This window comes from Dipodomys spectabilis, unplaced genomic scaffold, assembly GCF_019054845.1.
Source record: "Dipodomys spectabilis isolate Male_0828 unplaced genomic scaffold, ASM1905484v1 ptg000476l, whole genome shotgun sequence".
Classification (NCBI taxonomy): domain Eukaryota; kingdom Metazoa; phylum Chordata; class Mammalia; order Rodentia; family Heteromyidae; genus Dipodomys; species Dipodomys spectabilis.
The window spans coordinates 129,861-157,841 of record NW_024871153.1 but is presented as its reverse complement, the minus strand read 5'-3'; the positions used below and the strand labels follow the sequence as shown (position 1 = coordinate 157,841).

The window sequence follows — 27,981 nt, the reverse complement described above, 5'->3', positions numbered from 1 at the left end:
GCCCTGAGCTGTTCTCTGCCCCCAAGCTGGTCTTAGGCAGCTGCCCAAGTTTCTGCGCAGAGGATCACGGAGCCCGGCCCTGGGACCACGCTGAGCAGATGCACAGGGATGCCTTCCGGAAGGCTGGCGGCCGAGTGCTGCAGAGCCTGCCTTCAGGGCTGGGGACTTCCCAGACCAAGGCTGTCCAGGGCCTTTCTGGTTAGGGCTTCCTGGGCCCAGCTGGTCCAGCCAGTCCTGTCTCCAGGGGATGAGCTGCCCCTCCGCACCAGCCTCCTTCCCAGAGGCCCCTGGGGTGGCTCTCCCGTGGGACAGCCTGTGCTCCAAGCCTCCTGGGAGCTCACCCTGAACTCCTTTGCCGTGGTACTGGGGCCCCAACTTGGCCTCCTGCTTGCTGGGCAAACAAAACAGCTCTGTTTTGTTCATTTTTCAGATAGGACATTGAGCTAACTTTTCTCTTTCTGTTCTGTCTGGTCAGCTGTGGGGCTTGAACTCAGGGCCTGGACGCTGTCCCTGAGCCTCTTTGTGCTCTATCACTTGTGCTTCTTACCCCAGCTGACTAAGACCTACAATCCTCCTGAGTAGCTGGGACTGTAGATGGGTGCTACCCCACCTGGCTGTGAACCCCTTTTTCTGGAAGGATCGGGGTCTGGAACTTGCTGGGCCTGCGTGGTCTGGCCAGCCTCCTCCAGCGCTGCTCCCTCCCGTGTGGCTGCTGCACCCCTGCGCTTCCTCCGAGGCTGGTGGGCGGTGGGCGTGGCCTGGTGGGCGGTGGGCGTGGCCTGGTGGGCTGTGGGCGTGGCCTGGTGGGCTGTGGGCGTGGCCTGGGTCTCTCCTACCACAGGCAGTGGTGGCCTGGGTCCCCACCCCATGTTTCTTCCCTCCCCCACCCTTTTTTTTTTTTTTGCCAGGCCTGGGCTTGAACTCAGGGCCTGGGCACTGTCCCTGAATTTCTTTTGCACAAGGCTTGCACACTACCACATAAGCCACGGTGCCACTTCTGGCTTTTTCTGTGTATCTGAGGAATGGAACCCAGGGCTTCATGCATGCTAGGCAAGCGCTCTACCGCTGAGCCCTAGCCCCAGTCCCCCGTTTTTGTCCCCCCGCCCTGCACCACAGGGATCCCGGCCGCACCGGCCTCTGTGTGGGAGAGCACACACCTCTGGGCTTTCCACAGTGGGAAAGCGGGGCTGGCCTGCGCTGCCTGACCCGGCCCGGGGAAGAGGCTGAGGGTCGGCTCCCGCGGCCCCAGCCGCGTTGCCTGCCGGCTGTGGGACGGTTCTTGCCCTGCCTGCTCTGGCCACAGCAGGGCTCACGGAGGGTATAGCGCGTGGAAGCGTGTGCCGAGCCCTGCAGGGGGCTGGCAGGAGCCCTGCCCTGGGCACTAGGCGCCAGGCAGCCCTTGGTCTGATCTCACTTGGCCTGGCGTGGGGACAACAGGACTGGGGCAGGGCGAGGGCCATGACGCCCGCAGTGGCCGGACGGCTGGACGGCCTCTGGTGCCCTTGGGAGGGCAAAGGTGCCAGGGCAGGAGGAAGGGCCGGGCCTGCGTGGGCCAGGGGCCGTCTCAGGTCAACTGGGGAACATGTGCGCTGGTGCCGGGATCCCAGAGAGCAGTGTGGGCTGACACAGCACCTCCACAGGCACCCCCCACGGGACACCCCCCAGGGGCACCGCGCACGGACACTGCGCACGGCACCGCGCACGGACACCCCCCAGGGGCACCCCGCACGGACACTGCGCACGGCACCGCGCACGGACACCCCCCAGGGGCACCCCGCACGGACACTGCGCACGGCACCGCGCACGGGACACCCCCCAGGGGCACCCCGCACGGACACTGCGCGCGGCACCGCGCACGGACACTGCGCGCGGCACCGCGCACGGACACTGCGCGCGGCACCGCGCACGGACACTGCGCGCGGCACCGCGCACGGACACTGCGCACGGCACCGCGCACGGACACCCCCCAGGGGCACCCCGCACGGACACCCCCCAGGGGCACCCCGCACGGACACTGCGCGCGGCACCGCGCACGGACACTGCGCACGGCACCCCGCACAAGGACACTGCGCACGGCACCCCGCACGGACACCCCCCAGGGGCACCGCGCACGGACACTGCGCACGGCACCCCGCACACGGACACTGCGCACGGCACCCCGCACAGACACTGCACACGGCACCCCGCACATGGACACTGCGCACGGCACCCCGCACGGACACCCCCCCCAGGGGCGCCCTGGACAGACACTGCGCACGGCACCGCGCACGGACACTGCACACGGCACCCCGCACGGACACTGCACACGGCACCCCGCACACGGACACTGCACACAGCACCCCGCGCACGGACACTGCGCACGGCACCCCGCACGGACACTGCGCACGGCACCCCGCACACGGACACTGCGCACGGCACCGCGCACGGGACGTCCCACACAGGACACTGTACCATACACGGGTTCCACACACAGGACACCGCACACGAGTACCTCACATGGGACACTGCGCACGGGACCCCGAACCGTGGGCCCAGTGGCGCTTGCTTAGGTCTTGCGGGCGTCTCCCTCCATGGGGGGTGGGGGACACCTGGCGGCCACTTTGGGGCAGGGTGGCGGTTCTTGCTCCCAAAGTGCAGGAGGGCGTCCGGGCGGCAGGCAGCGTCTGCCTGGGCCAGGTCCATCCGCAGCAGTGGCCACACCGGGCCGCTCGCGGCCTTGCGCCTGCCCCTGCCCGCGCATGGCGTCCCCGGGCGGGGGTCCGGGCTGCTCTCTGTTCTGGCGGGGACACTTCCCCCCGCCCGCGCTGGCCCCGTGGGGCGCCTGCCGCCGGACACGCTCGCCCAGGCTTGCTCAAGACGCAGCAGTGTGCAGCGGGCGGGCCAAGGGCTCGGCTGAAATCGCTGCCTGGCCGTCTGGCCCATGAGCCCCGGGCCCGCATGGCGTGGCCAGAGTGGGAAGGGGCATGCAGGGTGGCTGTGCTGCGGAGCAGGGCGGTGGGCTAGGGCGGGCTAGGGCGCGGCCGGCGGAGGAGCCCGCCCGGCACCCGGCACCCTCCACAGCTCCCTGGCTGCCTCTGGCCGGCCTCCCCACGGTGCACAGCATGGCTGTCCGAAGCAGACCCAGGGAGCCAGAGAGGTTAGAGGAGGGGGCGTGGTGTGGGGGCCGTGGGGTGGGCAGGTCCCATCCTGTGCTCCTCTCCTCGGGCTGAGAGAAGATTCAGGGCCAGTGCCTGCGCCACCAGGGAGCAGCGGAGCCACTGGCACCACGTCCCTCTAGGAGCCACGGTGCAGGGCTGCTGCAGGCCCAGGCTTCCTGAAGCTTGCTCTGGAGAGGAGCCACGGTGCAGGGCTGAGCTGCAGGCCCAGGCTTCCTGAAGCTTGCTCTGGAGAGGAGCCACGGTGCAGGGCTGAGCTGCAGGCCCAGGCTTCCTGAAGCTTGCTCTGGAGAGGAGCCACGGTGCAGGGCTGCTGCAGGCCCAGGCTTCCTGAAGCTTGCTCTGGAGAGGAGCCACGGTGCAGGGCTGCTGCAGGCCCAGGCTTCCTGAAGCTTGCTCTGGAGAGGAGCCACGGTGCAGGGCTGCTGCAGGCCCAGGCTTCCTGAAGCTTGCTCTGGAGAGGAGCCACGGTGCAGGGCTGCTGCAGGCCCAGGCTTCCTGAAGCTTGCTCTGGAGAGGAGCCACGGTGCAGGGCTGAGCTGCAGGCCCAGGCTTCCTGAAGCTTGCTCTGGAGAGGAGCCTCTTCTAGAAACATCTGTCCTAAACACTCAACAAGCTGGGGGGAGTGCCAGCTCTGGTCCTGGAGGCTTAGGCCGGCACTCTACCCCTTGAGCCAGGCCTCTAGTTCTGATTTTTGCTGTTTACTTTTGGAGATGAGACCTGGTGCACTTTCCTGCCCAGGCTGACCTTGAACCTGATCTCCAGAGCAGTCTCCTGAATCCTTAGGGAGACAAGTGTGAGGACTGGCACTTGGCAATTCTGTGAGCATAAGAGCGAGAGGTGCCGGAGGCCTGGCTCCTGCCTGGCAGCAGCGAGAGGCCACGGCGGCGCCAACGGCAAACCCTCCAGCACCGCCATTCCCACGCGCCGCCCGGACGGCGGCCTCCCAAACGCGCGGGGGGCGGGGGGAATTCTGGCTAGGGGAGCTAGGGGAGGGGTGTGCACGTGTGCGGAGTCCTGAGCACAGGAGAGAAGAGTCCTGTCCCATGAGACCACTCAGGAAGTAAGAACCAGGCCTGGCACGCCTGCGGGTGGCATGTACAATACCAGCGGCGGGGCACTGACGGCGGGGGGGGGGGGGATGGGGGGGGCGGGCGGACGGAGGACGGAGGGCCAAGGCCAGCCCGGCACACCCAGCAACATACTGCTTCAAAAAAGAGTTGAAAGCTGGCCAGTTCATTTTATGAAGTAGTCTTCCAAACTGGATAAGAACAGCACAAGGAAACTCAAAGCCTACCTAACTCATAAACATAACTGCTAAAACGGTAAAACAACAGCAAGTCAGCTCAAATCGGTACTAAAAAACACCAGTATCACTGGGCACCGGTGGCTCACAAATACAATCCTAGCTACTCAGGAGGCTGAGATCTGAGGATCGCAGTTAGAAGCCAACCTGGGCAGGAAAGTCTGTGAGATGCTTATCTCCAAAGAACCACCAGAATGTCATACAAGTGGAGCTGCGGCCCACTTATATTAAGTGGTAATAAGACCCAGGAAACCAGCCCTCTTGTCTAACAAAAAAAAGCTGTTTGGGCACAATGCCTATCAGCGGTGCCGCTTAGGCCCTGGGTCGGGACGCGGGGTCCCTCTGGGTCCCCCCTCCAGCCCTTCCCCCAGCCAAGGGCAGGGTGCTCCTCACGGAGACCAAACACCTCACACATGCAGAAAACCCAACTGCGCTTGCTCCAGTCACTTTTTTTTTGTCGGTTGTGGGGCTTGAACTCAGGGCCTGGGCGCTGTCCCTGAGCCTCTTTGTGCTCAAGCCTAGTGCTCTACCACCTGAGCCACAGCGCCACTTTTGGCTTTCTTTGAGAAGTTTATTGAAGAGTCTCACAGGGACTTTCCTGCCCGGGCTGGCTTTGAACCGCGATCCTCAGATCTCAGCCTCCTGAGTAGCTGGGATGACAGACGTGAGCCATGGCACCCAGCTTGTTCTCTGGTCTTTAAAGTTGAGGTCCTGTTTCTTCAAATGAAATCCTGACTACAGGCCTCCAGGGATGCGGGAGGTGTGGCTCCTGACTGCCTGCCCTGGGCTCCCCGGGGCGTCCCTAAGTACCCAGGGGAAGAGCAATTAGAAGGCCTGCAGCAGGGTGCTGGGGATTAGAAGCACCTGCCAGGCTCAGCACACACATTCTGGATGAGGCCAGCAGCGTTGGTTTTTTCTGATGGCAAGAAGAGAAGGGTGAGCCTGGGCAGCCCTCAGTCCATGCTCAAGAGCCCTGGCCACAGCCGGCCCGCTCCAATGACGCCTCCTCCCTCTGGCCTCCCCCAGAGCTCCAATGACGCCTCCTCCCCCCCCCCCCCGCCTCCCCCAGAGCTCCAGTGACGCCTCCTCCCCCCCCCCCGGCCTCCCCCAGAGCTCCAGTGACGCCTCCTCCCTCTGGCCTCCCCCAGAGCTCCAGTGACGCCTCCTCCCCCCCCCCCCCTGGCCTCCCCCAGAGCTCCAGTGACGCCTCCCCCCCCCCCCGCCTCCCCCAGAGCTCCAGTGACGCCTCCCCCCCCGCCTCCCCCAGAGCTCCAATGACGCCTCCCCCCCCCCCCGCCTCCCCCAGAGCTCCAGTGACGCCTCCTCCCCCCCCTCCAGCCTCCCCCAGAGCTCCAGTGACGCCTCCTCCCCCCCCTCCAGCCTCCCCCAGAGCTCCAGTGACGCCTCCTCCCTCCAGCCTCCCCCAGAGCTCCAGTGACGCCTCCTCCCTCCAGCCTCCCCCAGAGCTCCAGTGACGCCTCCTCCCCCCCCCCCCCCCGGCCTCCCCCAGAGCTCCAGTGCCGCCTCCTCCCTCCGGCCTCCCCCAGAGCTCCAGTGACGCCTCCTCCCCCCCCCCGGCCTCCCCCAGAGCTCCAGTGACGCCTCCTCCCCCCCGCCCCGGCCTCCCCCAGAGCTCCAATGACGCCTCCTCCCTCCGGCCTCCCCCAGAGCTCCAGTGACGCCTCCTCCCCCCACCCAGCCTCCCCCAGAGCTCCAGTGACGCCTCCTCCCCCCCGCCCCGGCCTCCCCCAGAGCTCCAATGACGCCTCCTCCCTCCGGCCTCCCCCAGAGCTCCAGTGACGCCTCCTCCTCCCCCCCCCCCGCCTCCCCCAGAGCTCCAGTGACGCCTCCTCCCCCCCCCGGCCTCCCCCAGAGCTCCAGTGCCGCCTCCTCCCCCCCCCCCCGCCTCCCCCAGAGCTCCAGTGACGCCTCCTCCCCCCCCTCCAGCCTCCCCCAGAGCTCCAGTGACGCCTCCTCCCTCCAGCCTCCCCCAGAGCTCCAGTGACGCCTCCTCCCCCCCCTCCAGCCTCCCCCAGAGCTCCAGTGACGCCTCCTCCCTCCAGCCTCCCCCAGAGCTCCAGTGACGCCCCTCCCCCCCCCCCCCCCCCCGTGAACGCCTCCTCCCCCCCCGGCCTCCCCCAGAGCTCCAGTGACGCCTCCTCCCCCCCCCCCGGCCTCCCCCAGAGCTCCAGTGACGCCTCCTCCCCCCCCCCCCGGCCTCCCCCAGAGCTCCAGTGACGCCTCCTCTCCCCCCCCCCCCCCGCCTCCCCCAGAGCTCCAGTGCCGCCTCCTCCCTCCGGCCTCCCCCAGAGCTCCAATGACGCCTCCTCCCCCCCCCCCCCCCCCCCGGCCTCCCCCAGAGCTCCAGTGACGCCTCCTCCCCCCCCCCCCCGGCCTCCCCCAGAGCTCCAGTGACGCCTCCTTCCCTCCCCCGGCCTCCCCCAGAGCTCCAGTGACGCCTCCTCCCTCCCCCCCCCCGGCCTCCCCCAGAGCTCCAGTGACGCCTCCTCCCTCCCCCCCCCCCCCCGCCTCCCCCAGAGCTCCAGTGACGCCGACCCCCTGCTCCTTAGAAACAAAATCTTTGCATTTTTTTTTTTTTGCCAGTCCTGAACTCAGGACCTGGGCACTGTCCCTTAACTTCTTTTGCTCAAGGCTAGTTCTCTACCACTTGAGCCATCTTGCCACTTCTGGCTTTTTTCCGTGTCTGTGGTACTGAGGATTGGAACCCAGGGCTTCATGCACTCTGGCAAGCACCCTGCCACTGAGCCACCTTCCCAGGCCCTAACTTACTTTTCAGTGGGGTTTTGGTGGCTTGTATGTGTGCTGGTCCTGGGGCTTGAATTTGGGGCCTGGGCACTGTTCCTGAGGTTTTTTGCTCATGGCTAGTGCTTTACCACTTGAGCCACAGCTCCACCTTTGGCTGTATGGTGGTTAACTGGCAATAAAAATCTCATGGACTCCTTTTTTACAATATGTCACTGGTGCCTGGCTTCTTGATCCTGGTGTCTGCTGGCCTTCTAAGACCAATTGGAAGCCCAGCACTGGTGGCTCACGCCTGTCATCCTAGCTACTCAGGAGGCTGAGATCTGAGGATTGTGATTCAAAGCCAGCCTGGGCAGGAAAGCCTGTGAGACTTTTCTTTTTTTTTTTTTTTTTTATTTTTATTCTTTTTTCTTTTTTTGTTGGTCATGGGGCTTGAACTCAGGGCTTGGGGGCGGTCCCTGCCCTCTTCAGTTCAAGGAGAGCACTCTATCGCTTGAGCCATAGCACCACTTCCGGTTTTTGAGTGGTTTATTGGAGATAAGAGTCTCACGGACTTTCCTGCCTGGTCTGGCTTTGAACTGCGATCCTCAGATCTCAGCCTCCTGAGTAGCTAGGATGACAGGCGTGAGCCACTGGTGCCTGGCCTGTGAGACTCTTATCTCCAATAAACCACCAGAAAACTGGAAGTGATGCTGTGGCTCAAGTGGTAGCGCGCTAGACTTGAGTGAAAAAGCTCAGAGACAGCGCCCAGGCCCTGGGTTCAAGCCTCAGGACTGGCCAAAAAATAAATCAGTAAGTTGAGAGATTTTGCCATCCTTGGTGTTTTGAAGCTGAATCTCTGTAGGCCTTTCTTTCTTTCATGAAGGTGTTTATAGAGCTGGGCGCTGGGGAGGTCAGTGCAGTAGGTTGCACTTTGTCCTGTCACTCACGTAAGCCGTGATTATTTAGACATTTTGCTTTCAAAATATTTGCACATTTTCCTAGTTATGTGTTGCTGATTTCCAATGAAGTTTCTTTGTTGTCAGGAAACAGAGTCTGTATAATTCACCCTTTTATGAAGTACTGCAGCTTGATTTCTGTGCCGCCTGCTCTTGTCTGACTTTCTCCCTCAGGCTTTTTTTGTCGGTCGTGGGGCTTGAACTCTGGGCTTGGGCGCTGTCCCTCAGCTCTTCAGCTCAAGGCGAGCGCTCTACCACTTGAGCCACAGCGCCACTTCCAGTTTTCTGGTGGTTAATTGGATATAAGAGTCTCACAGATTTTCCTGCCCGGGCTGGCTTTGAACTGAGATCCTCAGATCTCAGCCTCCTGAGTAGCTAGGATGACAGTCTTGAGCTACTGGTGCCCGGCTTCCCTCAAGCTTTTTGATGGTTAACTGGAAAAAAATGTCTCTCAGACTTTATTTGCCTGGGCTGGCTTTGAACTGTGATTCTGAGATCTCAGCCTCCTGAGTAGTTAGGATTACAGGCGTGAGCCACAGGTACTTGGCTCCCTCAAGCTTTTTTTTTTTTTTTTGTCATGGGGTTTGAACTCTGGGCCTGGGTGCTGTCCCTCAGCTTTTCAGCTCAAGGCAAGTGCTCTACCACTTGAGCCACAGTGCCACTTCCGGTTTTCTGTGGTTATTGGAGGTAAGAATCCCACCGATTTTCCTGCCCAAGCTGGCTTTGAACTGAGATTCTCAGATCTCAGCCTCCTGAGTAGCTAGGATTACAGGCGTGAGCTACTGATGCCCGGCTTCCCTCAAGCTTTTTGATGGTTAACTGGAGAAAAATATCTCTTGGACTGTATTTGCCTGGGCTGGCTTTGAACCTCAATTCTCATACCTTGGCCTATGTACCTAAGGATGCAGGCATGAAGCTCCAGTGGCTGTTGGCTGAGACGCACTCTATGGCCCAGCATCTTGCTGAGCAACCTACAGCCCCGGGAAGGCATGTGTTCTACTGTCCTGTACATCATCACCGCGCCTACTACTATCAAGAGGCAAAGTTACAGTTTAAAGATCTTAATTGGCATTATTTTCAGGCTACACATCATTCCATAAAATAGAACAAGTGTTTCAATAAGCCCAGTAGATGAGGTTGGTTTTACAGGCAGAAAAGGCCCTGAAAAACAGAGACAAAAGCCAAAAAGGTTGTTTCAAAGTTGCTTTCTCTGCCAGGCTGTGGCTGGGTCAGGCCTGGTCAGGACCAGGTTACTTTAGGTTATTTTTTTTGCGATTAGGATTAGGGCAGAGGAGCTTGGTTACCAATCCAAAGTGGCCTATTTGGGGAAGCTGGCTGTTATCTCTCTAACCTGGATTTCTTCCCAGGTCAGGTAAATAGCTGAGCTTTGGGCTGGAGCCTTGTACAGCCCAGAGGAACTCCATTTTGACGCTTCCTGCTGTGCTGAGCTCAGTGCAGGGTTCAGTGCGCCACAAGGCTCTCCTGTGGCTCCTTACAGGAAGCCGCTGGGGTCTTCTTTACTGTGCTGCTGGGGTCTTATGGGTAGATGCTGCCTGCTGCTAAATGGACCTTTTCCATCCCCAGACATACTCCTTGCTGGGTGACTCCTTCAGCTTTTTCTGTTTTCGCCAGTCCTGGGGCTTGAACTCAGGGCCTGGGCGCTGTCCCTCAGCTTCTTTTGCTCAAGGCTAGCGCTCTACCACTTGAGCCACAGCGCCACTTCTGGCTTTTTTTGGGTCATTTGTTGGAGATAAGAGTCTCATAGACTTTCCCCATAGACTTTCCCGCCCAGGCTGGTTTCAAACCGTGATCCTCAGCTCTCAGCCTCCTGAGTAGCTGGGATTACAGGCGTAAGACACCAGGCCCTGGCCAGTTTTACTTTTTTCTCCTATTCTGTTAATGGTTATACTTTCTTTTTGCTAGTCCCGTAGGGCTTGAACTCAGGGCCTAGGCATGGTCACTGAGCTTTTGTGCTCAAGGCTAGCACTCCATCTCTTGAGCCACTTTTTTTTTTTTTTTTGGTCAGTCGTGGGGCCTGAACTCTGGGCCTGGGCGCTGTCCCTCAGCTCTTCAGCTCAAGGCTAGCGCTCTACCACTTGAGCCACAGCGCCAGTTCCGGCTTTTTCTGCTTATGTGGTGCTGAGGAATCGAACCCAGGGCCTCATGCATGCAAGGCAAGCGCTCTACCACTGAGCCACCTTCCCAGCCCCATTTTTTTTTGGTGCTTAATTGGCAATAAGAGTCTTCAGACTTTCCTGCTAGCTGCTTTGGACCATGGTGCTTATGTCTCAGCCTCCTTAGTAGCCAGGACTGCAGGGGAGAGCCACTGGTGGCTGCCTTGGTTGCACTTATTTGCTTTCTTATGTGTTACACTGAGGATGACCCAGGCTTGGCGTGGCCTAAGCCAAGCTCCGCCACAGCTCCACGTCCGTCTGCACACTTGTGATTTACCACTCTAGTCTGAAGTAGCATCATACAACCCGAAGCACAGTGTCCTCACAGAGCAGACTTCTGTCTCCCTTTCTCATCATTGGTGGTAGTTTTTGTGATGCATTTTACTTCATGCCTATCACAAACCTTATAACATATTGGTATTACTTGTCCTTTAAACCATCAGTTAGGGGCTAGGAATGTGGCTTAGTGGCCTAGCATGCATGAAGCCCTGGGTTCAATTCCTCAGCACCACATACACAGAAAAACCCAGAAGGGGTGCTGTGGCTCAAGTGATAGAGTGGTAGCCTTGAGCAAAAGCAGCTCAGGGACAGTGGCCAGGCCCTGAGTTCAAGCCCCAGAACTAGCAAAAAAGAAAAACCTGGAAGAGCTGCTGTGGCTCAAAGTGGCAGAGTGCTAGCCTTGAGTGAAAAAGCTCAGTATCTCACATAAACCAGGCGAGAGCCCTGCAATTTGAGCTACATCTTGGGCCCACCGGTTCTCTCCCCCCACCCCTCTCTATATATGTATGAATGTATATATATATATATATGTATATATATTTTTTTGGGGGGGGGTCAGTTGTGGATCTTGATCTCTGGGCCTGGGCGCTGTCCCTCAGCTCTTCAGCTCAAGGCTAGCGCTCTACCACTTGAGCCACAGAGCCACTCCTGGCTTTTGCTGTTTATGTGGTGCTCAGGAATGGAACCAAGGGCCTCGTGCATGCAAGGCAAGCACTCTACCGCTGAGCAACCTTCCCAGTCCCATATATTTTGTTTTTGAGAAACAGTTTTGCTATCTTGCTAACTTTGCTCAGGGTGTTAGTGAAAATCATTGAACTTGCAATGATTTTTCTTGCCTTTCTCGGCCTTCTAAGTAGTAGAGATTATAAGCATGCACCAACATGCCAGGTAAGTTAACTTCTTCCAAACTTTTATTACATAAAGTCAGACTTTGAGGCTTTATTTTTTAAATCACTATTCTCTCCTAAGCAATGTTATTATTTTTGGTACTTTCCTTAAATTTGTTGTTTCTTGTCGGTCGTTGGCCTGAACTCTGGCCTGGGCACTATCCCTCAGCTCTCCAGCTCAAGGCTAGCACTCTACCACTTGAGCCACAGCGCCACTTCTGGCTTTTCCTGCTTATATGGTGCTGAGGAGTCGAACCCAGGGCCTCATGCATGCAAGGCAAGCGCTCTACCACTGAGCCACCTTCCCAGCCCCTTAAGTTTTTATTTATAATATTTTTTTAAAGACAGCCCTTGAACTTGAGGTCTTCCTGCCTTAGCTTTCTACCTTCTGGGGTGATAGGCAGGTATTATACTATATCTAGTTACATATCCCATTTTTGGTAATTACTAGCTTTATGAGATCATAGCCTCTTCTCTAGTAACTTAAGTCTTCACAACTCAACTATTACAAATAACAACCTTCAAAATGAGCAAACTCTACCAAACACATCATATTCTAACTTTTAAATTAATGTGCCTATTAATCTGTTATCTATGTCTCACTTCTATACTTTACTTATACAAAGAAGCTAGAAGCCTCCATGTGACCATCTCCTGTTGAAGAAGCCAGAGCATACTGGCTGTTTTTGAAATTTTCTGCCGTCTAGGAGCGGCTCGGCTACTTTACCCAATATATTCATTTAAAATAAAAACACTGATGTGAAAAGAGGGGGAAAAAAATCTCAGAATCCAGGCCCTGAGTTCAAGCCCCTTGACTGACCAAAAAAAAAAAAAAAGTCCCACAACAATTTAGCCGTTATTTCTTCATTCTCCCCATCCCTTCTTTTTATTCTTTTCTTTTTTGTCGGTCGTGGGGCTGAACTCCAGGCCTGGGTGCTGTCCCTGAGCTCTTCAGCTCAAGGCGAGTGCTCTACCACTTGAGCCATTTCTGGTTTTCTAGTGGGCAATGGGGATAAGAGTCTCATGGGCTTTCCTGCCTGGGCTGGAATCCTCAGATCTCAGCCTCCTGAGTAGCTGGGATTAGTGGGTGTGAGCCACAGTGCCCAGCTCTCCCCAGCCTTTCTACTAGCCTGGCAGAGGCCAGCCTCTTATCAGCAAACCTCTTGCTTTTCCTCCTGTTTTAGGCAGGAGTCACCATGCAGCCCAGCCTGGCCTTGGCCTTGGCAGTACAGCAGACGTGCAGCATCACACCGGGCTGCTGGGTGAACCCAGGGCCTCACGCACGCCGCACAGGGCTCCCACCCACCCCACCCCTATGCCTAGTGCTGTTCTGTTTGTGCAGCTGTGGCCTTGAAGCCCAGGTGGATGTGCGGATCCTTTCTGACTCTGCCCCATGTGCCAGCCCCTCCAAACTCCATGCTGCACATTATCAGCACCGGCCCCTGCAGTGGAAGGTGGGGAGCGCGGGGGGAGGGCAGTGTTGCCTTTTCCCATCATCACAGGCCAGCACCAGCTTTGTAGCTGTCCATGGGGACACTGGTGTCTGGTCCTCCATCACCATGGTCCTTCTGTGGTCCTAGAGTAAATACACCAAAAGGTAGTGAGTTTACTATTTCTTAAGGTATTTGTTTAAAGTTTCTTCCACATGCTGCTTTCCTGAGCGGCGGGCTTGTTTCCTGTCACAATTTCAATAGAGGCCTCACCAGTCTCTCACAAAGCCTGGAGGGCCCTTCAGAGGAGCTGAGCTGCTCCTGCTCACTCTCAGACTGGAGGCCTCTGCCCCTGCTGCTGCAGGCCCCAGGGACAGAAGTCAGGCCCTGGGGACTGTGGTCAGGCCCTGGGGACTGTGGTCAGACACTGGGGACTGTGGTCAGACACTGGGGACTGTGGTCAGGCACTGGGGACGGTGGTCAGACACTGGGGACTGTGGTCAGGCCCTGGGGACTGTGGTCAGGCCCTGGGGACTGTGGTCAGGCCCTGGGGACTGTATTTAGACACTGGGGACTGTGGTCAGGCCCTGGGGACTGTGGTCAGGCCCTGGGGACTGTGGTCAGGCACTGGGGACTGTGGTCAGGCACTGGGGATGGTGGTCAGGCACTGGGGACTGTGGTCAGGCACTGGGGACTGTGGTCAGGCACTGGGGATGGTGGTCAGGCACTGGGGACTGTGGTCAGGCACTGGGGACTGTATTTAGACACTGGGGACTGTGGTCAGGCCCTGGGGACTGTGGTCAGACACTGGGGACTGTGGTCAGGCCCTGGGGACTGTGGTCAGGCACTGGGGATGGTGGTCAGGCACTGGGGATGGTGGTCAGACACTGGGGACTGTGGTCAGGCCCTGGGGACTGTGGTCAGGCACTGGGGACTGTGGTCAGGCACTGGGGACTGTGGTCAGACACTGGGGACTGTGGTCAGGCCCTGGGGACTGTGGTCAGGCCCTGGGGACTGTGGTCAGGCACTGGGGACTGTGGTCAGACACTGGGGACTGTGGTCAAGCCTTGGGGACTGTGGTCAGGCCCTGGGGACTGTATTTAGACACTGGGGACTGTGGTCAGGCACTGGGGACTGTGGTCAGGCCCTGGGGACTGTGGTCAGGCCCTGGGGACTGTGGTCAGACACTGGGGACTGTGGTCAGACACTGGGGACTGTGGTCAGACACTGGGGACTGTGGTCAGGCCCTGGGGACTGTATTTAGACACTGGGGACTGTATTTAGACACTGGGGATGGTGGTCAGGCACTGGGGACTGTGGTCAGGCACTGGGGACTGTATTTAGACACTGGGGACTGTGGTCAGGCCCTGGGGACTGTGGTCAGACACTGGGGACTGTGGTCAGGCACTGGGGACTGTGGTCAGGCCCTGGGGACTGTATTTAGACACTGGGGACTGTGGTCAGACACTGGGGACTGTGGTCAGGCCCTGGGGACTGTGGTCAGGCACTGGGGACGGTGGTCAGGCCCTGGGGACGGTGGTCAGGCCCTGGGGACGGTGGTCAGGCCCTGGGGACGGTGGTCAGGACAGCTTTTCAGGACAGGTGCTCTAAAACTTGCATCATACTTCTAGTTCCTGGTGCCATAGATTTTTTCCCCCTTGTCTTGGGGCTTGAACTCAGGACTTAGGCAGTGTCCCTGAGACTTTTTGCTCAAGGCTACCACTCTACCACTTTGAACTGTAGAACTACTACTGGTTTTCTGGTAGTTAATTGGAGATACTTTCCTTCCTGGGCTGGCTTTGAACTGCAGTCCTCAGATCTCAACCTCCTGAGAAGCTAGGATTATAGGTGTGAGCCACCAGCACCCAGCTTTAAAAAAAATTTTTTTTTAAATTAGTGGCTGGGAAGGTGGCTCAGTGGTAGAGCGCTTGCCTAGCATGCATGAAGCCCTGGGTTCTATTTCTCAGTGCCACATACACAGAAAAAGCTGGAAGTGGCACTGTGGCTCAAGTGGCAGAGTGCTGGCCTTGAGCAAAAGCAGCTCAAGGACAGTGCCCAAGCCCCGAGTTCAAGCCCCAGGACTGGCCACAAAATGAGCATATGTTAGTGTAGAAGGTGGTTTATTGAGACATTTCTATGCACGTGTACATGCATCCCAGTCCATACTACCCCACCTCTCTCCTTCCACTTGTGAAATAACTTTCACAGCTCTTGTGGGGTGTTTCCACGTGTATGAATAAACCACCTCAGCCATGTTCACCTCCTTTACCCTTCCTCCAACCCTGCAGCCTTCAGAGCCTCTGTGCAGGTGGACGGTGAGTCACTACCCCAAATCAGGACACTGGCCGGAGCAGCTGAGCACTGGTTCTTAGAGCCCTGCAGCTGCGGCTACAGCAAGAGGCCACAGGACACTGCCCTGGATCTCGGAGAGGTGAGCTCAGGGAGCCGCATCCACAGTCCCACCCGGGGGCAGCACTAGGGGAGGCTCAGGGATGGGGTGGGGTAGGGAACTGGACAGGACTATGCAGGCCAGCACAGGCCTGGCCACCACTGCCCCGGGTAGGGGCGGGCTGAGCGAGTCCTCCCGCACCGGCTCCTGTCTCCCGCTCCCCTGGCCTTGGCCCCCGGGAGCCGCTGTTCACCTGGCACAGGTCACCTGCGTCCCCGGGGAGCTGTGTCAGGACACGAGTGTGGGGACTGGCAAAATGGAACAGCGTGTTCTGGGTCAGCTGCGGTGGAGCTGCGGGCCTCCATGGAGGCCACCGGCCTGTGTCTTCTCCAAGGCCTGCAGCCGCTTCCCATGGGACACGCCAAGTGTCCTCACAGGAAACAAAGGCTCCATACAGAGACCACAGTCGGTCCAGGGACTTTTGGTGCTCAAGAAACACCTGGGAAGCCATGGGCTTTGAAAAAGGCGTCACTGGGGTCTGAGGAGTAAGTAGATGCCGGTTTGGGTTTGGGATGGGGTCTCACGTAGTGGCGAGGCCGGCCTGGAAGTTCCCTTCCCCCGCCTTGGCCGGAGTGCTCCACGGCCTGGCTCAGCAATTTCCTGTTCTGTCTCCCGTTCTCCCCCAAGGCTGAGCCTTGCCCTGCTCTGCTCCCTTCACCTCTACAAATGTGCGTGGCTCAGCCCCTTGGCCGAGACCCTCTCTTCACGGAGCCATGTGTGCCTGCGCATAGAACACGGGTTTCAAGGCTGAATCCGAGCCTGAGCGGTGAGCAAGCTCCTGTGCGGTAGAGGGCAGCAGCTGGGGCGGGGCTGACCCCGTGGCCCCGGGGCTTTTGAGAGCCTGCCCCTCCCTGCCCCACTGTCCCCCCAATGCTCCTGCTGCCAGCTTTCCGCGGTGTGCCAGCCACCAGGCCGCCCAATCGGACCCAGGCCTGGCACGGGAGAGGCCCGCGGGGGTGGCCTGGCCCTTGCATAGGAGCCGGCTGTTCAGTCCTTTCTGTCTTCCCTCTTAGATGGTAGATAAGAAAGCCTGGCAACAGGGTGTCACTGTCACCCGACCAACTGCCAGAAGACGCCCATTACATAAGCACGGCTTTACGAGCACCGTTTGGACACTCTGCCCGGAACACTCCCCGCACCTCTACAGCACAGAAATCAACATTTCAGGTGAAAGTGAATGTCGTTTTCAGAAGAACAAAACTTTAAAGAACTCTCCTAGCATTAGCACGGTGTTCCCTTTTCTGCTTAAGCCCCTGTCTTCCCCCCCACCCCGCCCCTGAGGGCCAGGCACTTCCGTGGGTGCCCAGCACAGGCCCCGGAGGGCCAGGCACACCGTGGGTGCCCAGCACAGGCCTGGGAAGGGCTAGCAGCACCCATGGGGCCACCTCAGGAGTGTCCCGCCCAGAGCCCTTGGGCTTCGGCTCCAGTCGACCTTCGCCCCTCTGCCTACGCCCTTTCCTTCCCCCTTTCTGGTCTGGCCGGTCTTTTCTGGAACTCCAGGGAGCAGAATGCAGGTTAGGACAGCCCTGGGCTGAGCACAGCGTCCTGGACCTCAGTTTCCCACTGGAGAACGGAACCACAGCACCTTCCGGCAGGAGCTGGCCTGCTCCAGCAGGTGTGAGCCTTTCCCAGGGAGCATGGGGTCGAATCTGGCTCTGCCACCGGCTCCTGCCTGGCAGCAGACGCATGGTCCCCTCCTGGGTGCTCAGATCCTCCAGCGCCCATAACCACACAGGAGAGCCCAGCGTGGCGAGAGGATCACGAAGTATCGCCCTCACTCTCACTCGCCAGCCTGGCGGGAAATGTCGAAGCCTCGGCCTGCGGCAGTGGGGTGCGGGGCGTGGGGCCAGCTTTTCCTGAGAGTGGTTTGGAAACAGCTCCAGACCTCGGACCGCCAGCACCTTTGGCCCAGCTACTTCTCTGTAGAAATACTTCTCAGTGCGGCTTCCAGGCGCACACAGGCTGCAGCTCCCTCTCGAGAGCCCGAGAGCCTGCGAGCACGGGCAGGCCCTGGGGCTGGCCAGGGAGGGCGGCCTGCAGGCCGGCTTCCCACGGGGGCTGTAGGGGCCCAAGACGTGTCAGGGCAGGCCTGGGGTGGGAGGTACCACACACATTTGACATTCGTCCCTTTTACCCCAAGAGTCTCTGGGGCCCGTGACTTATAAAACTCCTAGAAAAGAGGCCTAGGGTGCCAATAAGCTGTACCCTGAGAAGATGTTCGCTAGTGGGGAGGTCCAGGCCAGGGTGGCTCTGGGCCAGCAGCCTCTGGGGTGTGTGGTGCTCTCCCAGGACTTGGGTGCTGGGTGCCAGGCCTCTCTGGTGAGCCACACACACACACACAGCCCTGGTTATTTTCGAAGGGGAAATAAAGTGATCTTAGAACCCCTCAGGCAGTCCTGAGACACGAGAATGAGGGAAAATGAGGCATGGCAAACTCAAAACACTTAGCTTCAAGCAATCACAGGAGATAGTCATTCATCTAATACCTTCTGATTTTTTTTTTTTTTGGGGTCCGGTCGTGGGGCCTGAACTCCGGGCCTGGGTGCTGTCCCTCAGCTCTTCAGCTCAAGGCTAGCGCTCTACCACTTGAGTCACAGCGCCACTTCCGGCTTTTTTCTTTTTGCTTAAGTGGTGCTGAGGAATCGAACCCAGGGCCTCAGGCATGCAAGGCAAGCGCTCTACCACTGAGCCACCTTCCCAGCCCATACCTTCTGATTAAGGGAGCAAAGTTATTTAAATCAGGGAAAAGAAGGCCTGGTGAAGGCAACTCAGAAACAAGGTATTAAAAACATAAAAGCACACTATCTTTGCTTCCAGAGAGCCAACAAAGCCTTCCTTATCTCAAGAGTGAGGAACTGTTTTAAGGATAGATACTTTCTCACCTGCTGGGAACTCAGAGAGCAAAGATAAAACTCCTATCTTTGCCTAACTTTGAAGCCAGACCCCCTGCCTTTACCATTTAAACACCCAAGGCCTAAGAGCCCGTCTGTCTCCCTTTGTCTCTGTCTCTCTTGGAGAGAACCACACTGTTAATGTGTCTCATCTTCTCTGCTTGCTTGCTTACTCAACAAAGTTTCTTACTTCAAGACTGGTCTAGAAATTCCTAATTTGCGACTGAAGTCAAGGTCCCTAAGTGAAACGTCCCTACTTTTGGAGGTGAATGTCACAAAGCCTCACCTGCTACCGGTGACAGTCCCTGTGCTGCTCACACTGGATCTGAACTCATGGGCTACCACTTTTCTCCTGTCTCAGTCTTCCCAGTAGCCAGGACAGAGCTGCCAGCCACACACTTGCTGTTGGGCTCTGTTCTTGCCCCTACCCCCCTCTTGTCAGTCATAGGCTTGAACTCTGGGCCTAGGCGCTGTCCTTCAGCTCTTCAGCTCAAGGGTAGAGCTCTGCCACTTGAGCCAAAGCGCCACTTCTGGCTTTCTGAATGAACATAAACGTCTCATGGGTTTTCCTGCCAGGGCTGGCTTTGAACCAGGATCCTCAGATCTCAGCTTCCTGAGTAGCAAGGATGACAGCGTGAGCCGCCGGGCGCAGAGCCTCCTGTCTGTGCTGGGATGGAACGCAGGGCCTTACTCAGCTCTTGATGTGCTAATCACCTCCTTCCTGTGGGGCTTACTGCGTGTAGAACTGGAAAACCCACTTACTAGCCAGGCACCAGTGGCTCACGCCTGTCATCCTAGCTACTCAGGAAGCTGAGATCTGAGGATCACAGTTCAAAGCCAGCCGGGCAGGAAAGTCCATGAAACTCTTACCTTTGATTAACCATCAGAAAACCAGAAGTGGTGCTGTGGCTCAAGTGGTAGAGCACTCGCCTTGAGCTGAAGAGCAGAAGGACAGCGCCCAGGCCCAGAGTTCAAGACCCAAGACAGACCAAAAAAAAAAAAAAAGTAAAATTCTACCACGTATCCCTCCGCACTGCGGTGCAGTCTCCTCCCTCTCCCTCCCTGCCTCCCTCGGTCCCTTCCCTCGGTCTCCGCCATTCTGTGTGTGGCAAGCCACCATTAGTTTCCTTTTCTTCAAACTTTTTGCTTCAGCAGCCCGGGCAGAGCCCAAACTCTAGCTTCTCAAAGCCTAGCAGGGATTGCAGGCAGGAGCCTGGCCTCTCCCAGTAAAACAATACTTGTTAGTTTCTGCAATCAGCTGCATTTTCTGAGAATCCCCCAGGCCACAGACTCGCATTCTTCTGTTATCTCCCCGCCCCCCTGGCCTGCGGGCAGAGTCTGGGATCTAGGACAAAGCTTCTCAGATGCCTCCGCCCTCAGGGACCTTACCCAGGCAGCTGGAAGGAAGTTAAGATAAATAAGCAAGCAGAGGCTGGGGGCTGCTGTTGTAAGGGGGCAGAGCTGTGGAGGAGGGCAGGGAGGCCCAGCTGGGGCAGGGTGTGCCCTCAGGTGAGCTGGGGGGAGAGGGGATTGGAGACAGGGCTGGGGACTGGGTGAGGTGGCTGGCCAGCTGGGTGGGTGCCCCTCTGTGGTGCTGGTGCTGCGTGCTCCGGAGGCCACACAGGTGGTGCAGCCTCACAAGCTCACACTCACGGGCGGGAAGAACTCCAGCCATGACCGACACCAAGGACACCGGACTGATCTTTCCTTAGGCCCTTCACCAACATGCCTCTTTCTGACTTTATTGCTAAAGTACTGCTAAGAAACACAGCCACATAGCCGGTCAAGCAGCAATTCAGAGCGCAGAGAAAGCCCTGCCTCCCCTCCAGGTGGTGGGCTCTCAGGACGCAGCCTGGACACAGGAGATGAGGCTCTCAGCTCTCAGCCCAACGCCAGCCCTGGCAGGAAAGTTGTGGAGACTCTTTGGTCGTGGGGCCTGAACTCTGAGCCTGGGCGCTGTCCCTCAGCTCTTCAGCTCAAGGCGAGCGCTCTACCACTTGAGCCACAGCGCCACTTCTGGCTTTTTCTGCGTATGTGGTGCTGAGGAATCGAACCCAGGGCCTCAAGCATGGGAGGCGAGCGCTCTACCACTGAGCACCTCTCCAGCCAAGTTGGGAGACTTATCTGCAATGACCCACCGAAGGCTGGAAGCGGCTCTGGGCTCTGGCTGGGCGGTTGCTGGCTCCCTGAGCAGCAGGCATTGGGCTCGAGGCCCTGCCTGGGCCAGGCTTCCCGCCACACATCTCACCGACAGGGCCTGTCGCCCTCCGGCCATCGCCGGCCCCACGCCCTCTCCCCCGGCGCACCGCCCCTCCCTCCCTTCGCTGCCCAGGCTGTTTCACAAGCCCTCTTTCTGGAAGCCTCCTCTCGACCCTCGGCTGCTTCTTCTCCCAAGCCGGCGGTGTTGAGCCCTCCTGAGGTGAGGTGGGGTTCTGTGGGGCCTATGCCCCAGGCCCCTGTGGGCTATGCCTGGCAGGGCTCCTGGGAAAGGGTGACAGGTGACCTGGGCCCTGCCCCCCCCAGCGCTGCGGTGAGGGTGACCCCGGCCCTGCTGGTCCCCCCCAGCGCTGTGGTGAGGGTGACCCCTGCCCTGCTGGTCCCCCCCAGCGCTGTGGTGAGGGTGACCCCGGCCCTGCCCGCCCCCCCAGCGCTGCGGTGAGGGTGACCCCGGCCCTGCCCGCCCCCCCAGCGCTGCGGTGAGGATGACCCCAGCCCTGCTGGTCCCCCCCAGCACTGCGGTGAGGATGACCCCAGCCCTGCTGGTCCCCCCCAGCGCTGCGGTGAGGATGACCCCAGCCCTGCTGGTCCCCCCCAGCGCTGCGGTGAGGATGACCCCAGCCCTGCTGGTCCCCCCCAGCGCTGTGGTGAGGGTGACCTCGGGCCCTGCCCCCCCCAGCGCTGTGGTGAGGGTGACCCCTGCCCTGCTGGTCCCCCCCAGCGCTGCGGTGAGGGTGACCCCGGCCCTGCCCGCCCCCCCAGCGCTGCGGTGAGGATGACCCCAGCCCTGCTGGTCCCCCCCAGCGCTGCGGTGAGGATGACCCCGGCCCTGCCCACCCCCCCAGCACTGCGGTGAGGGTGACTGGTGACCCCTGCCCTGCTGGTCCCCCCCCAGCGCTGTGGTGAGGGTGACCCCTGCCCTGCTGGTCCCCCCCAGCACTGCGGTGAGGATGACCCCGGCCCTGCTGGTCCCCCCCAGCGCTGTGGTGAGGGTGACCCCGGCCCTGCCCCCCCCAGCGCTGCGGTGAGGGTGACCCCGGCCCTGCCCGCCCCCCCAGCACTGCAGTGAGGGTGACTGGTGACCCCTGCCCTGCTGGTCCCCCCCCAGCACTGCGGTGAGGGTGACCCCGGCCCTGCCCGCCCCCCCAGCGCTGCGGTGAGGATGACCCCAGCCCTGCTGGTCCCCCCCAGCGCTGCGGTGAGGATGACCCCGGCCCTGCCCGCCCCCCCAGCACTGCGGTGAGGGTGACTGGTGACCCCTGCCCTGCTGGTCCCCCCCCAGCGCTGTGGTGAGGGTGACCCCTGCCCTGCTGGTCCCCCCCAGCACTGCGGTGAGGGTGACTGGTGACCCCTGCCCTGCTGGTCCCCCCCCCCAGCGCTGAGGTGAGGGTGACAGGTGACCTGGGCCCTGCCCCCCCCAGCACTGCGGTGAGGGTGACCCCGGCCCTGCTGGCCCCCCCAGCGCTGCGGTGAGGGTGACCCCGGCCCTGCTGGCCCCCCAGCGCTGCGGTGAGGGTGACCCTGGCCCTGCTGGCCCCCCCCCCAGCCCCTACTGCTGTAGTGCCGGTCTGTGCCTCCTTCTGTCCCTGTCCCCCAAAGCTGGCCCTCTCCTCCTGCTCCACACCTGCACACTGCACCTCACTGGCACCTGACACCTGCACGGGTGCACCTGGCCTACAGAGCAGAGCGTTACTGCCACCTGCTGTTGTTGAACTGGCTCGCGCTCTACCACCTGAGCCAGGGTGTTTTCTGGTGGTTTGTTGGGGGTAAGAGTCTCATGGGCTTTCCTGCTCTGGCTGGCTCTGAACCGCCATCCTTAGATCTCGGCCTGAGTAGCGAGGATGAAGGCTGCGGCAGCCCTGGCTGTGCTTGCTGAGTGGGGGGCGCCCTTCTCCCAGCCCGGGCCACCCCTCTGAGCACCTGGTCCTGCACTGTCCCTGCGTTGTGCCAAGGTGTTGGCAGCGGCCCAGCCTCCTGCCTCTAAAGAGACCTGGCCTGCTCTCTCCCACAACTCCTGCAGACGCAACTAGCTCCCTGTCCTGAGCTTTAGTTAGCTTGCCCGGTGGAGACTTTTTTTTGTTGGTTGTGGAGCTTGAACTCTGGGCCTGGGCGCTGTCCCTCAGCTCTTCAGCTCAAGGCTAGTGCTCTACCACTTGAGCCGTGGCACCACTTCTGGCTTTTTGTTTATGTGGTACTGAGGAATTGAACCCAGGGCCTCATGCATGCGAGGTCAGCCCTCTACCACTGAGCCACCTTCCCAGCCTAGAAACTTCTTGTTGGTCACCCTGTTTCTGACGGGTCACTCTGTGGGCCGAGGATGACCCTGCCTCCCTCTTCCTGTTACAGGAATGGCTCCTAACTGGGCTGCTTTTGCTTCGTCTTCCTTCCTTCATCACTATTTCCTGGACGCGTCACCTTTGCCAGTCTGTGGGTCTGACTGTGCGGCTCCCTCCAGGTGCCTTACCCACGTGACCCACATGTCCTTGTTTTGAGCTTTTTTTTGTGTGTGTGTGGCACTGGGGTTTGAACTCAGGACGTTGCTAGGCAGGCATTCTACTGCTGAGCCATGCCTCCACTCCCGTTTTTCACTGGTAATTTTGAAACAGGGTCTTGCCTCCTGCCTAGGTTTTAGGAGTCAAGGCACATGGCCACCTGTCCAGCTTCCTCCATGGACAGCTCTGCCCTGAACGTCCTGAAGTTGTGAGTTCTCCCAGTCCTGGCTCCCGCGTGGGTCCAAACTGTGCCCAGCATGGGGCTGGGAAAGGGCTTTGCTCACTTCTCAGTGCACGGTCCTCCATCTTCAGCCTTCCACGGAGTTGGGATTACAGGCCTGAGCTGCCCATGTGGGTTTACGCGTGGATATGAGTGCATCTGGTTGTGCGCCTTCTTGCTGGCCTGGACTAGGGAGAGCACCCCTGCCAAGCCTTCAGGGCTCTGGAGTTCAGATGACATCAGTGCCTGCGGCCACGCCCCCACCGCCCCCACCCACCCCGCTGTCTTCACTCCACCTGCTCCATGGCTGGGGTCACTGGTGGCCAGGGCTGCAGAGCGGAGACCTTTGCCATCAGGACTCGTGGAGGGCTCCTGGGTCCTGGGCTCTGTCTGCTGTTATGAGATTTGTGAAGCTGTGACAATTTCAACTTCATGTCAGGTGTCCCCCGCATGACAGCATCCCCCACACGACCACGTTCTCCCACACATCGGTGTCTCCCACACAACGGAGTTCCCCACACAGCCACGTTCCCCCACAGAGTGGTGTACCCCACACAGCGGCGACCCCCACCACCCCCACACAGCGGCGACCCCACACAGCGGCGACCCCCACACACGACGATGTTCCCCCACACAGCGGCGACCCCCACACACGATGATGTTCCCCCACACAGCGGCGTACCCCACACAGCCATGTTCCCCCACACAGCAGCGTCCCCCACATAGCCATGTTCCCCCACACAGCGGCGTCCCCCACATAGCCATGTTCCCCCACACAGCGGCGTCCCCCACATAGCCATGTTCCCCCACACAGCGGCGTACCCCACATAGCCATGTTCCCCCACACAGCGGCGTACCCCACATAGCCATGTTCCCCCACACAGCGGCGTCCCCCACATAGCCATGTTCCCCCACACAGCGGCGTCCCCCACATAGCCATGTTCCCCCACACAGCGGCGTACCCCACACAGCGGCGACCCCCACCACCCCCACACAGCGGTGTTCCCCACACAGCGGCGACCCCCACCACCCCCACACAGCGGTGTCCCCCACACAGCGGTGTACCCCACACAGCGGCAACCCCCACCACCCCCACACAGCGGCGACCCCCACACACGACGCTGTTCCCCCACACAGCGGCGTCCCCCACATAGCCATGTTCCCCCACACAGCAGCGTACCCCACACAGCGGCGTCCCCCACATAGCCATGTTCCCCCACACAGCGGTGTCCCCCACACAGCGGCGACCCCCACACAGCGGCGTACCCCACACAGCGGCGTACCCCACACAGCGGCGACCCCCACACACAACAACGTTCTCCCACACAGCGGCGACCCCCACACACAACAACGTTCTCCCACACAGCGGCGTACCCCACATAGCCATGTTCCCCCACACAGCGGCGACCCCCACACACGACGATGTTCCCCCACACAGCGGTGTCCCCCACACAGTGGCGTCCCCCACACAGCGGCGTCCCCCACACACGACGTTCCCCCACACAGCGGCGTCCCCCACACAGTGGCGACCCCCACACAGCGGCGACCCCCACACACGACGATGTTCCCCCACACAGTGGCGTCCCTCACACAACAGCAACCCCCACACGGTGGTGTCCCCCACACAACGGCAACCCCCACACAGCGGCGACCCCCACACACGACGACGTTCCCCCACACAGCGGCGACCCCCACACACGACGACGTTCTCCCACACAGCGGCGTACCCCCACACAGCGGCGACCCTCCGCGCCACCGCAGCATCCTGGTGCCCGTGTCGCCCGAGGGCTGCCTATGCGTCTGAGCTTCAGGTTGAGAACCTGCCACTTCTCTGCTGCACTTCCTCCAATATTTTTAGGTTTTCCTCTTTCATGCCAAGACTTAGGCGCTGTCCCTCAGCTCTACCACTTGAGCCACAGCGCCACTTCTGGTTTTCTGGTAGTTCATTGGAGATGTTCCTGCCCGGAACTGCAAGTAGCTAGGATTACAGGCATGAGCCCCGGAGCCAGCTTCCCCTAGTGTTAATGTCTGAGGACATGTCACTTTCCCACCACTGCTTTTCAACATTCGATGATCAATTGTTACCTGCTTTTGGTGGAATTTTCGATCTAATGCATACATGGGTACACTGCTAGACGTGGGGTACACCGCTAGACGTGAAATACAGTACCAGAGTTTATACCTCGCTAATAAAAGAGTACATGCCTTAGGCCCCAGACTCCTGGGACAGAATCTTGGCCTTAACAGCAGAAACAAGATGCAAAGGATACATTGTTTGGAAGGCCTGGCCTCTGCCCCTTCCCATGACCCTGGGGGGGGGGGCGGGGGGAGGAGCTTGCAGGAGAGCCGCCAGGAATGAACCACCATCAGAAATAAATAAAAGGAAATTCTGTTTAAAAATCTGTTTGAAGGGCTGGGAAGGTGGCTCAGTGGTAGAGCGCTTGCCTTGCATGCATGAGGCCCTGGGTTCGATTCCTCAGCACCACATATGCAGAAAAAGGTGGAAATGGCGTTGTGGCTCAAGTGGTAGAGTGCTAGCCTTGAGCTGAAGAGCTGAGGGACAGCGCTCAGACCCAGAGTTCAGGCCCCACGACCGACAAAAACAAACAAACAAAAATTTGTTTGAGGCGGGCGCTGGTGGCTCACGCCTGTCATCCTAGCTAGTCAGGAGGCTGAGATCTGAGAATTGCAGTTCAGTCAGCCTGGGCAGGAAAGATCATGAGACTCCTATCTCCAATAAACCACTAGAAAACTGGAAGTGGCACTGTAGCTCAAGTGATAGAGCGCTTGCCTTGAGCTGAAGAGCTGAGGGACAGCGCCCAGGCCCAGAGTTCAAGACCCACAACCGACAAAAACAAAAAAATTCTGTTTGGAAAAGTAAAATGTATCCAAAAGGGTAAGTTTTTTTGTAAGCTGGTTGTGGAGCTGAGTAGCCAGGATGATGGATGATGGGTGTGAGCCACTGGCGCTGCCTCAAAAGAAAAGGATAAATCTTAAAAAACAAACAAACAAAATCCAAGCTGTAAGGTGCCGGTGGCTCAGGCCTGTCATCCTAGCTACTCAGGAGGCTGAGATCTGAGGACTGGGGTTCAAAGCCAGCCCGGGCAGGAAAGTTTATGCAACTCTTTAACTCTACTAAAAAAAAGGAGGAAATGGAGCTATGCCTCAAGTGTTAGAATGCCAGCTTTGAGTGAAAAAGCTCAGGGACAGCGCCCAGGCCTGAGTTCAAGACCCACAACTGACCAAAAAGAACAAAAAAAAAGCTTGATAAATAGAGAACACAAAAACCCTTAGGAGATGGGCTGGGAAGGTGGCTCGGTGGTAGAGCGCTTGCCTTGCATGCCTGAGGCCCTGGGTTTGATTCCTCAGCACCACATAAGCAAAAAGAAAAAAGTGGGAAGTGGTGCTGTGGCTCAAGTGGGAGAGCGCTAAGCCTGAGCTGAAGAGCTGAGGGACAGTGCCCAGGCCGAACAAAACAAAAACTCTTAGGAGAAGCTTCAAAGAAGAACATTCACCAGAAATGAAAATGTATCAAGAGGCTGGGAAGGTGGCTCAGTGGTAGAGCGCTATGCCTAGCATGCATGAGGCCCTGGGTTAGAAAAAGCCAGAAAGGGTGCTCTGGCTCAATCAGAGTGCTACTAGCCTTGAGCAAAAGAAGCTCAGGAACAGCACCCAGGCCCTGAGTTCAAGCCCCAGAAATGGCAAGAAAAAAAAAAAAGAAAAAGAAGGAAAGTGTATCAAATCACAGACTTTCAGACTGAAAAGGCCAGATACTGTTCTTTCTCCTCTCTGTTCTCTCTTGCTCCCTTTCTCTAATTGAAGAACTAGTTTCTCTCTCAGAATTAACGCTGAGGTGCTATTTTCTGAGTATGGAAAGGAGGAATCTCTGGTGGCAGCTGCTGGGGGAGGCTTCCCAGGAGTTCTGTTCGAGGTAGAGGACTAAGCCAGCGTGGTTTCCTCGCTAAGCACCATGGGGAATCACAGGGAGCTTTTTCCACCCACGTAGTGAGACTGGCAGCATGTCTCTGGTGGAAGTCACCGGAACAAGGGCGATCTGAGAAGGCACCACAAAGCCGCATTCTTCCACCCCAGGAAGCTAGGGGGTGGGGAGGGAGTGGAGGGCAGAAATGCACACTTCTTGTTCATCCACATGAAAGAGGGAATTTCCAGGCCAGAGGCATGAGGGAGGAGTGGGGAGGGGAGGGGGGATGAGGAGGGGAAGGGCAGATTCTAGGCTTTCAGGACTCCCCCCCCCCCCCCCTCAGGAAGGGTGGCCTAGGGCAAGCTGTCCTGACCAGAGCCTGCCTGCCTGGCATGGCTGGGGCAGAAGCACAGCGGGTGGGTGAGGCTGGGGCCCAGGCCCAGACACAGGCGGAACCGGTCAGCGGCAGGACAGGAAGAGAAAGGTCTTTGCTGAGCACCTGGGAGGGGCCTGGGCAGCCTCCGCCCAGGGCTCAGTACAGGCTAATACTATTTAAACACCACGGTTCAACTCCACTGGACATGGGGGTGGGGCGTTCATTTCCCACACAAAACTCTACCAGCAGTGGGTGAGGACATGGGGGAAGGAACACCCAGAAATGCTACCAGAAAACAAGGGACCTGCCCGAGTTGGGGGCTCATGCCTGCTCCCGACTTCTCAGGAGGCTGAGACAGGATCGCAACTCAAAGCCAGCCTTGGTAGGAAAGGCCATGAGACTCCTATCAACAACTAACCACCAAAAAGCAGAAGTGACGCTGTGGCTGTGGTGGTGGAGGCCACCCGCTGCTCTGAGTGGGA

The 27,981-nt window shown here is 59.0% G+C and overlaps 1 protein-coding gene across 3 annotated transcripts in view; it reads right to left on the bottom strand.

Moving 5' to 3' along the window:
- The window catches only part of Ccdc57 (coiled-coil domain containing 57), an 82,785-nt gene that overhangs the window by 2,123 nt on the left and 52,681 nt on the right, over positions 1–27,981 (bottom strand). Inside the window, exon 18 of one of the 3 annotated variants that reach the window (XM_042668718.1) lies at positions 12,831–13,078. The exons of the other annotated variants lie outside the window; for them this stretch is intronic. Within the exon in view, the coding sequence (XP_042524652.1) occupies positions 12,999–13,078 (80 nt within the window). The 3' untranslated portion in view covers positions 12,831–12,998. Of the gene's footprint in view, positions 1–12,830; positions 13,079–27,981 lie in introns of those variants that run through there. 3 annotated transcript variants of the gene reach the window in all.